Genomic DNA, 17,091 nt, shown 5'->3' with positions numbered 1-17,091 from the left:
CATACCTCACATATTGTATTAGATTATCTTAGATCTATATTCCCGTCAAATACAAAGGAACAATACAAACTCAAAATAATACACGTATAGTAAATAATTTAACAGTTAATAGTATGCTAATTTTGTCAAGATTCACAAGAAGAAGGTTAAAAGTACACCTACCAATTAAATTTAGGGAATATGACATTGTGTAGCCGCTCTCAAAATAATAGTTAATTTTTTTTTGTATATATATATATATTGTATGTTATATACAAAAATATACAAATTTTATACACTTTTTTCGACTATAAAATGTAAATAATTTATGGCATGGGCTAAAAGTAAAAAAAGCCCATTAATTTAAGGTTGATGTGATTTAACTTAATACGACAAGGATCAAATTAACAATAACAACAACAACATACTCAGTATTATCCTACACCGTGAGGTCTGGGGTGGGTAGTGTGTACGCAGACTTTACCCCTAGCTTGTGAGGATAGATATGCTATTTCCAATAGAGCCTCAGCTCAGGAAAGCATAAGCACCATATTAATGAAAATATAGACAAAAAGAGACAGTACCAAAAAGTCATATAAAAACAGAATAAAAGCAATAAGATAGTAAGGTGATCAACAATGAACGAAAACAACGGTTAGTTATAAAAACATACTACCGAATCAAACCTTGTTATTATGTGAGGGTATAAAAGTGCAAATTATCCAAATATGAAGGGGCTTTCATAGGGTACAACTACAAAGGAAGAATTTAAGGAATTACTTATCAAAAAGGGTAAAATGGTAAAAGGAGCAATAGAATTGGCAGAGCGCCGCAGCCCCACGTTAATTGAATTATCCTGTAATCTCTTTTTTTAAGGCTAAGGAAAATAAGAAATAGGTCTTTGGCTTTGGGTTGTGTTTGGTCCTTAGAATTTGTACGAAAATTGGGAAATGGGAAGGGCGTTTGTGTATGTAATATTGGGCGGTGGAGTTGCAGCTGGTTACGCAGCTCATGAATTTGTTAAACGAGGTGTCTCTCATGGTGAACTCTGCATCATCTCTGAAGAACCTGTAATTTCTACTTTTTTCACTTTCTTCAGTTCTATTTTATTATTATATTGTTTTGACTGTTAAATGTTAATATTGGTTACTTTTTCTTATTCGAGCTCAGTTTTAGTCCCAATTTATTTGCAGTATTTTTAAAGTTTTAACTTGTTTTTGTCTTCTTCTTCTGAATTTTGACCAATTTGAGTTTTTTTTTTCTATATCTGAGCTGAATTGTGGATTTTATGATATAGTTTGTTTGACAGCAGGAGTCACATTTGAGAAATTGAATCAAATTGAATTTTTTTGTTTTTATAGCTTCAGCTTAATGTTGATGGAAATTATATGTTTACAGCAGCTAATTTTTTAGTCTAGAATAACTGATGACATAGAATATATCTGAGGATACTTAAAAATAGTGTCTTTGGTTAGAATTTCATTAATTCTAAGACTGTTGGTTTATGAGGAGATGTGAATAACAAGTATTTTTCCCAAGCCTCTGTTCATTAACTATTAGAAAATTTAGGAGGAATAGGGTGGATATTTGATTTACTAGGGGGAATCGTGAAAAGCTGTTCTGATTCCAATAACAATGTCACATGATAGAAATGCTAACAATGTTTGGATCTGCTATTGACTTTTTTAGTACACAGTGCATACTGCCTACTTGAAGCTATGCCGGAATGGTTATCTCTTTATTATGTTCCTCCCTCTCCTCGTTCCCCTTTTTCAAGGATTCTTTCTGTTGGAGCAAAATATGCATAGAACTTAGCTATTTATTGTTCCATATTCTCCAATTTAATGTCATTAGACAAAACGAAGACCATTGCTTTGAGTGATCTGCCCCTCATTTCTCATGAACTCTTACCTTCCCTAATTAAACAAAATAAGACCAAAATTGATCAGTTACTTCTTTATGGAGACATCATTCACTGGATGTGGATGGCAACACATGATGGCTCTCTCTTGTTGGAGCTTCCATATTTTTCCTACCTCATCTTCGTTCCTTTTCTTTTTTCAGGTTGCTCCTTATGAACGACCTGCATTAAGCAAGGGTTATTTACTACCAGAAGGTATATCTTAGTCACCTCATATCTGTTCAGATTTTAATCTTAAATTTCTTCAAGCGGATGATCATGCTTTCTCTAGATTCAAAAAAAAGTTTACTTGTGCGGTTGTGTCTTTGATTTTGGCAATATCCTGCAATCATTAATAGTGGGAATCCTCCCTGGCTCTAGCTACTGTTAAGCTAGACATGCTACCACAGGAAATTGGTATATTCAAGAGTTTGTGGTGGGGAGGATGGTAAGAGTTGGGAGGATTTCCTGAAGGAAATATGAAATGCACATTTACTACGGCAAATAGCACGGTTCACATTTAATAAAGTTAATCGCATGTAACCATCTTTTCCAATATTCTGAAGCTCCTGTTGTGCAATTTTCATTTAGCAGTTTTATGCTTCTTTGACTCATATCTTCCCGGGTGTTATCATGGACATCTTGTTATATTGGAAGCATGTAAGATTAATTGTAGTGTCCTGATTACACTAGTAACAAACGGACTGGTGCTATCTTTACAGTCACTTAACCGTTATTTGGATGAGTTGTTTCTACAGTTTCTTCTTTTCTCTCCTCTCCTATATTCTTTTGTTTATACTTGTTGAGATTTTATTCTATGTAGATCCGGCACGTCTGCCTGCTTTTCATTGTTGTGTCGGTACGAATGAGGAAAGGTTGACCCCTAAGTGGTACAAGGAGCATGGTAATTTCTTAAGATCTTTTGCTGCCTTAACATTTTGTATTAATGTTTTAGTAGGCATCTATACATCATCAATTTGAATTTATGGTGTCATAGATATGTGTAAAATTGTCCTAAGTGATCACATCCCTTTTCTGCTACTGACTGTCTTGAGCTTATAAAGGGCTATTGAATTACTTGCATAGAGCTGTAGAATCAAACTACGTGTTATTCTATTTTAGTTATTTAGCAGCATAATTTTGTTATTGGTTTTTGGTTAAGCTTCGAAATCTCCAGAAGCGATCACATAACTTTGACTACATGCCCATGCAACTCATCTTTAAAAAATGTGATAAGGATCACAAACTAAGAGCTTAAGCAGACTGTACCAACTAGTTTAACTCATCACATGTGGACGTCTTCAGAGCTAAGGATGTTTTTAGGACTTCCTATTGAGAAGATTTCCGTTTCGTACAGATAATGTGATGAGTGATTAGTCTTTGCATTCAGAAGTTCATCTTTGCATGGCGTAGTGGAAACCTTGTTATATAGGAAGAACATGAAATAATTCCTGATAAATTGGAATAAATGGTGGAACCAAGAGAGTTACAATATCTCAATATATTTCATCTTTAGCACATGCGTTGAAAGATTAGAATCAGGGCAGAAGATTTTGAGAGTGACATTCTTGCTTTTATAGAGGTGAAATTAGTCTGCTTTTACAGCAGCAATACTGATATTGAGGCACTAAAAAGGAGCTTCAACAACCGTAAACATAATGCTCTAGCTTTGGATGGCAATGAGAAAAAATTGCTGGCAACTGGTGTCAGTGTTAGAATATGTAATTATGTTAAGCTGTTACTTTTAGTTCTAATGATATTTTCAGTTCGAAGGAATGATGATGTCTTCCTTAGAATATTGATAACTCATTCATTGTGTTATTCCCTTTAGGCATTGAATTGGTCCTTGGGACTCGTGTAAAATCAGCTGACGTGAGACGGAAGACACTGTTGACTGCAACTGGTGAAACCATAACCTACAAGATTCTCATAGTGGCAACTGGTGCTCGGGTATCTAATTTATCCTTGGTCTTTTCTATTGTAGTACCATCTTTTTTTTTTGATGTCCGAGAAATCTGTCTGGGGCCGATCCTTTGGACCAACCGCAGCCTTCGAAACTCGGTGGATAATGGGCTCGCCCCTCTATCCTTCTCCACTTAAATACCAGGCTTTGCTTTTGCATGGTGTGGGGGCTTGAACCTGTGACCTAAGACACAGATCCACCACCCTTGGCCACTTGAGCTAGGCCCTAGGAGCCTATTGTAGCACCATATTTTGTTGTATATTATCATGCATTAGGGTATTGGAGCAGTGTGATCTTCTGATGGAGTGAACAAGGACTAGTAGCTTGTTTTAAGTGATTTGTAGAGAGGTCAGTGAATTTGACCAAACGTGACAGACAATTATGCTGCACTTATATCTAAAGAATAATGAAAATTCTGCTTTATAGCAATACCTTGCTTCTGCATTATCTTGTGCATGTGATTTTAAAAGTAAACATATACAAGCAAACATATTATTTGGTACATCAGCCTCTGGAGGTACATTCTTTTTCTTCGCGTCTTGAGAAGAATGTCAAGAATCAGTAGCATGAAATTTTCATACAAGCATTTTGATATGTGCCCTGTGCCTCCACTCTGTTGCAGAAACTGGGTGTCAAGCTTCTTAGCATAGATGTTAGGCTTCATGGACATTCAGATGGGTAGATTTCTTTTAGTTCAGCATTGAGAGTTTGAAACAGAATTGGATTAATGAGTGAGCTTTGGAGGTTCATGCCAAAGGCTTTCTTTGGTATGGACAAAGTTCAACCTCGAAGACTAAGTCCCTAGTGGACAATGAAGGAAGAAATTTATAAAGGCTCTGACTTTTGGTTGGCATGTACTGTTAGGCTTTGAAGCTTGAAGAGTTTGGAGTGAGTGGATCAGATGCTGATGGTGTATGTTATTTACGAGATTTGGCTGATGCAAACAGGCTGGTTAATGTGATGCAATCCAGCAGTGGTGGAAATGCTGTTGTAATTGGTGGTGGCTACATAGGAATGGAATGTGCTGCTTCTTTGGTGATCAACAACATAAATGTTACCATGGTCTTTCCAGAAGCACATTGTAGTAAGTATTCTATTGTGACGGTGGAAAACTTTCTTTGCTGTTTCTTACTCAGAGTTTCTTTAGGTTGTTTGCAAATGATATCAGAAGTCAAAACTGCTTTTTCCCTCTCCTAAGAATAATGCATTAGTATAAGTTTATTTTTGATACGGAACATTAGTATAATTTTATTAGTTGCATTTCGTCCAGAAAGTAGAAACGACTATTTTAAATCTGTCACGTCTTACTCTCCAAACCATGCTATTATTAGATAAAAGAATCAGTAACCCCAGTAATCAACAAATGATTTAAATATGTGAAAACTGTACAAAATGTGGGACTTCCACCCACATATTTCCTCAAAACATGAAATCAGATATTGAGAGCTTATGTTTTCTTTCTCATATTTCTTAAATCCGGAAGTCCCCAGTAAGTCATAGTAATAAACCACAAAGGCGCAACCATTTTGCTATTCTATCTTAAGTTCATCAGCAGACAAACTGGTGTTTTTTCTATTTTTATGTAAAACATTTGATTTTTGTTCCTTTTCTTTTATTGCTAGTGGCCCGCCTATTTACTCCTAAGATTGCAAGTTACTACGAAGAATTTTACAAGTCAAAAGGTGTTCAGTTTGTCAAGGGAACGGTCTTGACATCATTTGATTTCGACTCTGATCAGAAGGTAAAGCCTGTTGCTCGCTTCACTTAGGTGGTGTTTGTTTGAAAAGCTTTTCGAGCAAGTGTTTGTTTGAACTGCTTTCGCGTTTACTTATTTCTGAAGATTTCCAACCTCAATTTGACTAGTTACTTTGTTAATGCAAACTCAGTTAATGAGTTCTTGAAAAAAGTTTTGTTTGATCCTTTTTACATAATAAAAGGTTAAACTTCTACTGAAGATTTCCAAACTCAGTTTGACTAGTCACTTTGTTAAAGCTGGAACAAACATTCATCAACATTGACCATCTGTTGCATTTCCCTATTATATATATCACTGAAGTTATACTGAACATGATGCTGGAATGCGCGAACTTGTTATGCAGGTCACTGCAGTGAATCTGAGAGATGGAACTAAGCTACCTGCTGACATGGTCATAGTAGGCATCGGAATTCGACCAAATACCAGCCTTTTTGAAGGGCAACTTACTCTCGAGAAAGGAGGGATAAAAGTCAATGGCCGAATGCAATCAAGCAACAACTCAGTTTATGCTGTTGGGGATGTTGCTACTTTTCCTGTCAAAATTTTCAGTGAAACACGGAGACTTGAGCATGTTGATTTTGCAAGGAAGGCGGCAAGGCATGCAGTAGCTGCAATCATGGAACCAGAGAAAACAACCGAGTTTGACTACTTGCCATTCTTTTACTCCAGAGTGTTTACACTCTCTTGGCAGTTCTATGGAGACAATACTGGTGATGTAGTCCATTTTGGGGATTTTTCTGGAAATCGTTTCGGGGCATACTGGGTGAACAAGGGTCAAGTTGTTGGGTCTTTTCTAGAGGGTGGAACAAAAGAGGAGTACGAGGCTATTGCAAAGATCACAAGGCTCAAACCAGCAATTGAAGACTTGGTTGATCTTGAAAAACAAGGGTTAGGATTTGCATTGACATTGAGTCGTATACCAGAGCCATCGGAGGAGGCTGTTGTTGTCAGCAGTGGTTCGGCTTCCACTCTTGTAGTGGAGAAACCTTTATATGCCTGGCATGCAACAGCTGGAGTCATATTGGCTGCATCAATTGCTGCATTTGCATACTGGTATGGTCGGAGGCGTAGAAGGTGGTAATTTCCGCGTGGAAGATTTTTACACGATGATTCCAGCTGTGTTGTATCATTTTTAGCTTAGAGAATTCGAAATACTTAGCCTGAGAATGGCTTCAATCTTACAAACATGTATTCTGTCTTTACAGTATATATTAATATACATTTTGTCTTCAATTTCTCATCATGCTCTGTTATGTTCACTAGTAAGGGTAGCCCGGGCTTCGCCCGGGCCCAACGTGAACAAAACTACCTCATTATGAGAAATAGAAAAAACTGCAAGCACTTTACCTCGTATAAGAACATGTATTTCAGCCGATCTTGACATAGTTCAAAGATAATCATATCAATTATTGGGGATTTTTCCAACCAAATATCAAAATGTACACTAAGTTTTTACTCATTAAGTGCATATTATCAGCTAGAGCTTCAATTCTAGACGGAGTTAATCTAGGTGTCTCTCAATAACTAATCACTCACAATATTATAATATGGGCAGTTTGATTAATATTGAATAATCACGTAATATTAAAAATAAATTAATTGAAGTCAAAGAACTCTGTATTGTGAAAGGCCTTATTTGAAAAAAAAATGATTTTAATACTCATCATAGTCCTTGCCATTTCATACTGTAATTACTAATTTATGGTTCACTGATATAGCCATTCTACTAATTATTAATACTTGAAACCAAATATATTGGACCTATATGTACGACTGTTTATCTAAGGAAAGTTTAAAAGTGACTTGAATTAGGTTCAACATTTTGTATAAAAAGTCCAGTTATCCAGTGTTTTCCCGATTTGCATAACAGTAGGCCTAGCTTCAATTTAGTAAGCAAAGTAGTATGCATTATATTGAGTAAACAAAATCATGCACAACTTTCGTGCTTCTTCAACCGTTACCACTTAAAAGTAGGCATCAAACAATTACTTAGAAATACAGATACAAACCACTGCACGGCGATTCTGACCAAGTTAACTCTTAAAACTTGTAAACTCCATATATTAGCCAAAAGAAGGAAAAATGCTTGTGTATTTCTCCAAAATCCAATCCGTAAAGGAAGAAAAAATCACATGTCATGTTGTTGTTGTTGTTTAACAAAGAATGTGGGATACCCCGTCCATTCACCACCATCATTATCTTAAACCATCTCAAAAGATTTAATTTCTTAATGTCTATATCAATGTCATTTAGTTTTAAAATAAAACTCCAAGGTGTTTTCCCTTTTCATTACTGTGTCTTTCCCCTAATACTTTTCTCTCCTCCCACAACCCCATCTTCCTTACCAAAAGATGGTCTTTTCCCCCTTCTCCAATACATCAGAAGTTGATTAATATGTTGAAATAGAGGAGCTAATACAATATTATGAAATAATTAATCAATTATTATAAATGAAATATTAAATAAGATATTTGGGAATGCTCATTAAATGTGAAATTGTTCAAATTTGAAGTTCGAACATGGAATAAATTTTAAGTTGGAAAGTTGAAAAGAGTGAATTTATCAAAATCTGGATCAATGTAGAATTTAAATAACTCCATGGATGATTAGCGATAATTATAAATATCATGGTGTTCTACTTACTTAAATTGATGAACTTTGGAATTTCGAGATTGTTTGCATTACTCAGGTCAAAGTCTGTTTGTAGCATAGTCATGAAACTTCAAGCTTCAATTAACTGTAAACTAAGAAAACGGAAGAAGGAAACAGAGAGAAACAAAAAGACACAGTCACCAAAAACGTCAGTAGAAGTCAAACATAGCAGGCGGTGGCCTTTTAGTAAATGACAGGACACATATGCATATGAAATGACAAAATTGCCCTCAGTAAAGTGCCTTTTAGCGACTGAAGTGAATTGGTTTTGATGTCAATTCACATTGACCGGAAACTCCTCTCATTCCTTCTTATTAATAGTAGTAATATTGCTTATGTTTAACAGTGGTCCAGATAATAGGAGAAAAAGACAGCTTTAAAAAAACTGGAAGAACATCAAAATAAATCAATGTTAATGGTATATGTTGTTGGAGAATTGGAACTTCCATTAAAAACTTACTCCATGAATTCATGCATCTATTTTTGAAGTCTACATATTAGGTAGTTTGAATGCTAAATCTCATGTTTGAAAGGTACATTCAAGTTTGAAGACAAAAACACTTAACGTTTAATTCTCATCATGTTGTAACTTCGTTTTAGGGGAGGTGCCTTGATGCTTGTTGTTTGCGGATGACATAGTCCTGATGAGATTCAAGGTGGTGTTAACAAGAGGCTGGAGGTCTGGAGACATACTCTGGAGTCTAAGGGTTTCAAGTTGAGCAGGACCAAGACAGAGTACTTGGAGTGCAAGTTCAACGGTTTTACCCAGGAGGCGGACAAGGATGTGAGGCTCGATACACAAGTCATTCTCAGCAGAGAGAGTTTCAAGTATCTGGGGTCTATAATTCATAAGGATGGGGAGATAGATGAGGATGTCACATACCGTATCAGAGCAGGGTGGATGAAGTGGAGGCTAGCTTCCGGTGTCTTGTGTGATAAGAATATGCCGTTGAGACTTAAGGGTAAGTTCTACAAGATAGTGGTTAGACCGACTATGTTGTATTGGGCAGAGTGTTGGCCAGTTAAAAACTCCCATGTCTAGCAGATGAAAGTAACGGAAATGAGAATGTTGAGATAGATGTGTGAGCATAGTTGGATAGAATTAGGAATGAAGTTATTCGGGACAAGGTAGGAGTGACCCCTGTGGAGGCAAAGATGCGTGAGGCGAGGTTGAGATGGTTCGGGCATATTAAGAGGATAAGCACAGATCCGCTAGTCAGGAGATGTGAGAGGTTGGCCTTGGGAGGTAAGATGAAGGGTAGAGGTAGGCCAAAGAAGTCTTGGGGAGAGGGAATCAGGCAGGACATGGCGCAGCTTGAGCTAACCGAGGATATGACCCTAGATAGAAGGGTGTGGAGGTTGAAGATTATGGTAGAAGATTAGTAGCTAGTCGTGTGTTTCTCTTTGTCTTCTCTAGTTCGATAGTATTAGTGCTAGTACGGTACCCTTTTTTCCTTAGTTTGCTATATTCGCATGTCTTGTTCCGTTATTACTTGCTATCGGTAATTCCATAGTTTGCTAGCAGTAATTCGTTCATATTCTCGTTTGCTGCCTTGGATTTAGTTTTCTAAATATATTATCTTGTTATTACTTGTTATCAGTACCTCTTTCATATTCTCTGTTACTATCTTCGATTTAGTTTTCTAATTATTTGTCTTGCTATTACTTGCTATCAGGGTTCTTTCACCTTCTTTAGCCGAGGGTCTATCGAAAACAGTATCTCTACCCTTCCATGGTAGGGGTAAGGCTGCGTACATCCTATCCTCCCCAAATCCCACTTGTGGGATTACACTGGGTGGTTGTTGTTATTGTTGTAACTTTGTTTTGAATACAATGCTATTCACAAAATGGCAGATGTACATTGCCAACTAAAATAAGGGACGAATTTTGAAAATATAGTGAGGTTACTAAAGATGGGAATTTAATCTAATTAACATTTTGTTGTTGGATATCCTTTGTAACCCCTCCAAAATATATATGGAACTTTTATCTTGGTCTGCAATCAGACCTGAGTACTAAGAGGTTTTTCCATAGGCTCCCTACCTTTCAGGTATCTAAGAGTCCCACTGAGTACTAAGAGATTATCCGCAACTCAATGTCAACCTCTACTGGATAAGATGCTAGGCAGAATCAAGCAGTGGACAGCCAAATTCCTATCATATGCAGGAAGATTGCAATTGATCAAAAGCGTACTGTTTGCTATTCAATCTTTTTGGTCCCAAATCTTCCCTCTGCCTAAGAAGATCATTCGAGGAATTGACACAATTTGCAAAAGGTTTTTATGGACAGGAGAAACGAAGAACAAGGCTAAAGCTCTAGTAGTTTGGAAGCAATTGTGTTGGCCAAAATCTGCAGGGGGTTTGAACATAACAGATATCTTAATATGGAATAGAGCTGCTTTGATCAAACATATATGGAATATAGACAAGAAAAAGGACCGCGTGTGGATACAATGGATTTACACTTACTATTTCAAACAACAGGTAGTATGGAATGTGAAGGTTAAACAAGCTGTTTGGCTCACTCAGAAAATCTTATGTGCTACTAAATACTTGAATGAGGCAAGTATAGGTATAAAAGAAGTGATGAACATGCAGGAATACTCCATCAGGCTGGTATATGATAAGCTCAGAGGTGAACTACCTAAAGTGGAATGGAAGAGGTTAGTTTGTAACAACATTAGAAACCCAAAATGGATATTCAACTTGTACTTGGCAATTCTTGGAAGACTGTACATGAGAGACATATTACTAGGCTGGGGTATAGCAATTTGTTCAGATTGCTCGCTATGTGGAAGAGCAACAGAAAGCCATGATCATCTATTCTTCAAGTGCAACTATTCAACAGTAATATGGAGGAAGCTGCTACAATGGCTGGGAATAACAAGAGATGTGCATGGGTGGAATGATGAAATTCAATGGACTGTAAGACATGCAGCAGGGAAGAAACAAATATATGTAATCTATAGAATGCTACTAGCTTGTGTTGTGTATTACATTTGGCAGGAAAGAAATTGGAGAACATTTCGAGGAACACAAAGGAGCTGTGAGGAGTTAATCAGAATGATAGTTCAAGAAGTACATTGTCGAGGAAATTTGAATTTTAAGGTAGCTAGGAAATTGCAGGAGTTCAATTTTTATCGATAGATTGTAGCTGAGTAGTCATAAAGGAATGAGGGCACTAGATTTGGGGCTGCATGCCCAAATCTAAGTCAATTTTGAGAGGGTTTTTTGTTATACTTGTAAATATTGTCACACCCCTTTTTTAACCAACTTCACTAACCATCTTAAATTAATAAAAAGATTTGTAAAGCTCAAAAAGGATTTTTAATTATAGGTGACAAAGTTGTGTTCAAAAGAAAATAAGTCAGAGTCGCCACCTGACATTGATTTCGGTGTGCCAGGTCACCGCTTTTAAAAATAATTTTTCCTTTAAAACACTTTGGACTCCAAAACTAAGTCCGCACTAGAGATTTGGGTAAGGGGGTTCATTTGACTCGGGGAGAAGGTGTTAGGCATTCCCCGAGTCCCGTAACTGGTATGGTTGCATACATGATCAAGTTGACTTTTAAAATATTCAAGTTGAGGTAAAAATACAGAAAAGCAAAATAAACACACATGAGGCTTGAGGTCGTCCCCGCCTAAATGAAAGAAAATTAAAAGAAGGAAAATTAAAGCTCAAAACTATCCTAGGCTACTTCTTCTACGATGTCCACCATGGCCTCCAATTAAAGAATACTACAGGGCATACCCCGGATAAAAATATATACAAATCCTTCGGGGCATTCCCTGGATAAATTTAACTAAGGGACGACCTATCGCCTCAAAACTAACAAAAATCCTAAAGTTTGCCTACCCAAGTGATAACGGCCTAATACATTCATCTAGCGATTAAGATAACAGAATATAAACCGTAGAACACATCTGATGCTCAAGCTTCTTTTCATTTTTTGATTCCCAATTCCATAGCCTAACACTTGTTTTAAAATCAATCTAATTAATTAATGAATTAAATTCTTAAGTAAGCAGAAGTTAATCTTGAAGCCTCAAATATTTATCCATCAATGAAGAGTTGTAACAGTAAATAATAAATTCATCATGACCATTAAACTCATTCAAACACACATAAAACTAAACAACAAAACCAAGTTGAGTAAAGACATTTTAAGACATTCTCAATGAGGTAAGAACTCATTCAACAACATAGAGCATCGACAGAGAAATTAGCAAAAAATATGATATCACATAACATAAAACAGTAGAAGAAAATGGAAATAGACCTCAGTGAATCTGAAATTTAACTGAATGACAGCCTGAATGATAAGCTTTAACTGATGGAAATTTTCCGTAATTACACGAATGAGATGAATCAGCAGCTACGATCAGAATTTGCACCGACAATCAACTTCAAACAGAGACGCAAACGAAACCACGAATGGACTTTTTACAGATGAACCTGAGTCGACATCATCCTCAATTGAATTCCATTGAAAACAAAAATGAATAGCAATTGCCTCCAATTTTCGAACCCAGAAAAATATCCTTTCTCGTTGTCATACCTCCTTTTTACTTGCGCCCGCAGGGGCGTAAGGGGTAAGTGGAGTTTTTCCAATTAAAGGACAATCGAAACGGAATTTATTATTTAAGGATCAGAGTCGCCACTTGGGAGATTTATGGTGTCCCAAGTCACTGGTTTTAATCCCGAATCGAGGAAAAGAATGACTCTGTATTACAGTCCGCAAACAAGAAATCCGGATAAGGAATTCTGTTAACTCGGGAGAAGGTTTTAGGCATTCCCGAGTTCCGTGGTTCTAGCACGGTCGCTCAACTGTCGTATTTAGCTTAATTATCTGATTTTATACAATTATGAACTTGTGTGCAAACTTTAAACTCTTTACTGCTTTTATTATTATTATTATTTTAAAAGGGAATTACAACATTGTGAAAAACGTATCTCGAACTACGTCACATTAATGTACCCGTGGTTATCGACACATTTCGACTCTGTTGAGATTTGGATTTGGGTCACATAAATGTGCACCCGAGTTTAAGAAAGTAAATTGTTAAAGGCGCGCCTAAAGCGACTAGCGTATCATTATTTTGGGTAAGGCCGTGAAATTTGCTAAACGGCCGATCCCGAAGTCTATACAATTATTAACCAATTATTGAGGGCCCCACAACTTGTGCGTTTTATTGGGCGAGGCTCATCTCGTTTATTTTAAAAGGATAATCCTAAAGTGCCTACATTTTTTCTATTAAATTTGTCTCTAAAAATGAAAGAGAAAATGCCCTAATTTATTTACATGCTTACGAGTTGTTATAGTCGGGTTCCGAATGCAATTTGTTAAATCAGAATGTAAACATAATATGGACAGCCCGTTGGCCAACGTGGGCTCAGGTTCACCGCATGTAGTATTAAACGTGACTTGGGCCGTCTTATTCCAATATTGGGCCTAGTTAATTATTTCTACACATGTTTACAATTTTTTGCACTTACAAAGATATAAGATGATCGTATCTAACTAAGCAAGTTACATGCAAGTTTTAGAAAGAGCAATTAGTTGGAATGAAGTAACTTAAGGGTCTAGTTTTAATCCTAAATTCAAACAATTGATTGTTGGAGCTAGATTGCCATGATATTAAAACAATCTACTGGCCTGGTTTTATTTAACATGCATTTGAACCTATACTGCCTAATAACCAAACTAAAACAACGGGACATTATTGACTACATTACTATAACACTGTCCAGTTATACAGAAATGGTAGAAAATTTTTTTTACAAAAAAAACAGTAGTGTATAGAATGTCCTAAGTACAATCAGTAACAAAACTAAATCAAATTAAAACTTCAACTCTTTATTTGTATTCATGCTTCATGTTTCAGTTTATAGTAACCAGTGTATCAGTTGTGTACCTGATATTGGAAGAAAAAGAAGAGTAAGATCAGCAGAAATGCAGTAGCATACAACAACAGCAACACCCAGCAACCAGTAACAACCAGCAACGAGAAACCAGTGATAGATTTTAAAATCAAGCAAAAAATCCAGCAATAACCAGTGAAGTAGTAGCAAATACCCAAGTAGTAACCCAGGAAAAAACCACTTGAGACCCCATCAATACCAAATGCAATCACAGGCAGCAACAGAAAGGACCAGACATAGGCGGTAGTTTTCTGGTTTTCAAACACTCAAAGAAAAGAAGCTTGAAGCTTCAATGATACAGTAGCAAACTAGCACTGATTTTTAATAGTGGAAGAAAGACTTCACTTTTTAGTTTTTTATCTCTCAACCCTCTCTTTTAACTTTCTCCAATTACTGAACTTTTAGGTGTTAAAAATTCAGCCTATTTAACTCTAAAATTCTCACTTCTAGTGTTCCCCCTCTTATACAGACCTGCCTTACCTTTTTAAACCTACTGCCCGACCCCCTTTTCCCACTAAATCTGAAATTTTCCACTTAAAATCCACTAAGGAAAACTTTTTCTTATTTTCAGCACCCATTCCCTTTTGTTCCCCATTACCATATTAATTAATATCCCACTAACAAAACACTAACATTAAAATATTATCCTAATTGTTTCATTCCCAAATCACCCCTGAAACCCCTTAATATTACTTCCCCTAATACAATTATTCAACTGTATTTAAACTTTTAATTCTAAAATCAGTTCAAACTAACAGTTATCTAAAACTAATTCTGACTAACAACTATAACCAATTCTCCTAACAACTGAATGACTAAGGTTGAGTTCCCATTGAAACAAAAATGAACTGAATTTAAATCATAGCACAGAACTCAACAAAATCATTAAAACTGAACTTGAAACTAGATCAAAATCAATCACAAATGCAGGGATTCTAAGTCCAACCTATACAAGAATGCAAGATTAATGACAATGCCTTGAAGCTAAGTGTCTACAGATCAGAATACATAACATGACATTAAACCATTTGATGGACTTACTGGTCTACAAACAGGAATGAACTAATCGACGAAACTATTTATAACCTATGTTATTAATCGACAGAACATAAACTGATGGAGAAGGGGGAAAATAACGGACAAAAGACGAATTACAATGAACCTAATTTAGGTAAACGAAGAATTGATTGAACTACTTAAACAAACATTGAAATATCTAATCCAACCAAAATCCAAAAAGGAAACAGAATATATTATTGGATTAACTTAAACTAAAAAAAACCTAATAAATGACTAATCACACAGACAAACAAACACATTGAAAAGAAAAAGGAAAAAGAAGAAATTGAAAAGAACTCACTATTTTTCTTGGATTTCAACCATACGCCCTTTCGAACTTGAGTTCCAGTTAGTATTATACGTCTATTTCATCAGAAATAGACTTATAATACTAACCAGAAATTGTTCGACCCTGACTGCTTTGAAACAATCTCGAACTGTTGATTCCTAGATCCGCCATTCGATGAGTTTTACTTAGATTCGAGCCAATCTGGTTAGGGATTAGCAATGAGGAGGTCGAGGTGATTATTGGGTGTGAGTTTGGGACTGATTGGGGTGGGTTTCAAGTTTGGCTCGAATCTTCAAATGAAGATTCAAGGAGTTTCAGGAAGATTCGAGCCAGATGGTTAACATATTTGGAGTGAGGGTGGTCTGATGGTCTTATGGTATTGATTTGGTGACCGGCGGCGTTGTTGTCGCCGGGTTTTAGGCAGTGGGGTGTCATGGCGGCTAGGGTTTCGGTGAGGGGTGTTTGGTTCAGTGTCTGAGTTGAGACGATGAACAGGAAGACGAGGGGGGTGTTTGGTTAGGGGGGCTAGGGTAGGAGGTTGAGTTTATATAGGGGCGGGGTTGTTTGATCCTGGCCGTTCGATCAAGCACGATCGACGGACTGGATCGTTTCATTTAATGGCACGACGCCGTTTGGTCTCTATACGAAATTGGGCCGACCTTAGGTGAAAATGGGTCGGGTATAGAGGAGGCCTTGAGGCCGTTGGATCAATATAGATGAACGTATCAGATCTGATCACCTAAAACGGCGTCGTTTCAATTATGCAGGGGCTGAACTAGACCGTTTGATTGAATCAAATCAACGGCCCAGATTTAAGACTCAGAAATGACGTCGTTCGAGTCTTCTAAGGGACTGGCTGAAATGGACCGGGTCTTTTGAATGTTTGGGCCTGATCTTTGGTCTAAAATTTTGGCCCAAATCCGATTTGCCTTATATTTTCAACTCTTTTCATTTTCTTCTTTTAATTAATAATTAACAAAAATTCTAAAAATAAATTGTAAAACCAAAATTAAACTACAAAATATTAATTAACTCTTAACAACAATTAGCACACAAGTTAAAATATTTAATTAAAATAAAATCACACGATGGTACACTTTAAATGACATAAAATAGACTAAATACATATTTTTGTGATTTTCTCCTTTTAAAACCAAATTATGGTTCGATTAGTTCCTAAACGCACAATCAAATACTAAATATGCATGTAACATATTTTTTTTGTATTTTAATTAATTAAAACAGGATAAACATTCATAAATAATTATCCAAAAATGCCACGCATATTCTAAAAATTGTACACCAAAGAAATTTATTTTAATTTTTGATTTCTTTTGAAGTAGTTTTTTTCGTGAAGCAAAAATCACGTGCTCACAGCTGCCCCTCTTTGTCCGAAAATACAAAGAGTTTTCGTGCAAAGATAAAGTGAGCGGATTCGAGCAATTTTGCCCGTTAGAATACTCCGTGTGAAGCATTTTTTTGAAAAGGTTTAACCGAACCTTTGCTTCAAAGGTTTCCTACATATCCCTGGCTAAAAGGGAATCAGGTTAATGTAGTTCGGTAAGTTTTGG

At 36.3% G+C, this 17,091-nt stretch overlaps 2 protein-coding genes across 2 annotated transcripts; both read left to right on the top strand.

Annotated features, from left to right (window-relative positions):
• The first annotated feature begins 856 nt into the window (after window positions 1-856).
• Window positions 857-6,838, top strand: LOC104218023 (monodehydroascorbate reductase 4, peroxisomal). The gene is made up of 7 exons (XM_009768416.1): window positions 857-1,049; window positions 2,044-2,095; window positions 2,703-2,783; window positions 3,711-3,829; window positions 4,707-4,926; window positions 5,465-5,583; window positions 5,942-6,838. Exons 1-7 carry the CDS (start codon window positions 930-932, stop codon window positions 6,677-6,679), a joined length of 1,449 nt encoding a protein of 482 aa, XP_009766718.1. The 5' UTR covers window positions 857-929; the 3' UTR covers window positions 6,680-6,838.
• Window positions 6,839-10,367: 3,529 nt separating this feature from the next.
• On the top strand, window positions 10,368-11,396 carry LOC138882250 (uncharacterized). The gene has a single exon (XM_070162769.1). The coding sequence runs from the start codon at window positions 10,368-10,370 to the stop codon at window positions 11,394-11,396; it is 1,029 nt and encodes a 342-aa protein (XP_070018870.1).
• The last annotated feature ends 5,695 nt before the right edge of the window (window positions 11,397-17,091 follow it).

The sequence above is a fragment of the Nicotiana sylvestris genome, chromosome 2 (genome assembly GCF_000393655.2).
Source record: "Nicotiana sylvestris chromosome 2, ASM39365v2, whole genome shotgun sequence".
NCBI lineage: Eukaryota > Viridiplantae > Streptophyta > Magnoliopsida > Solanales > Solanaceae > Nicotiana > Nicotiana sylvestris.
Note: the sequence above shows the minus strand (reverse complement) of the source record. Positions and strands in the feature narration are given on the sequence as shown.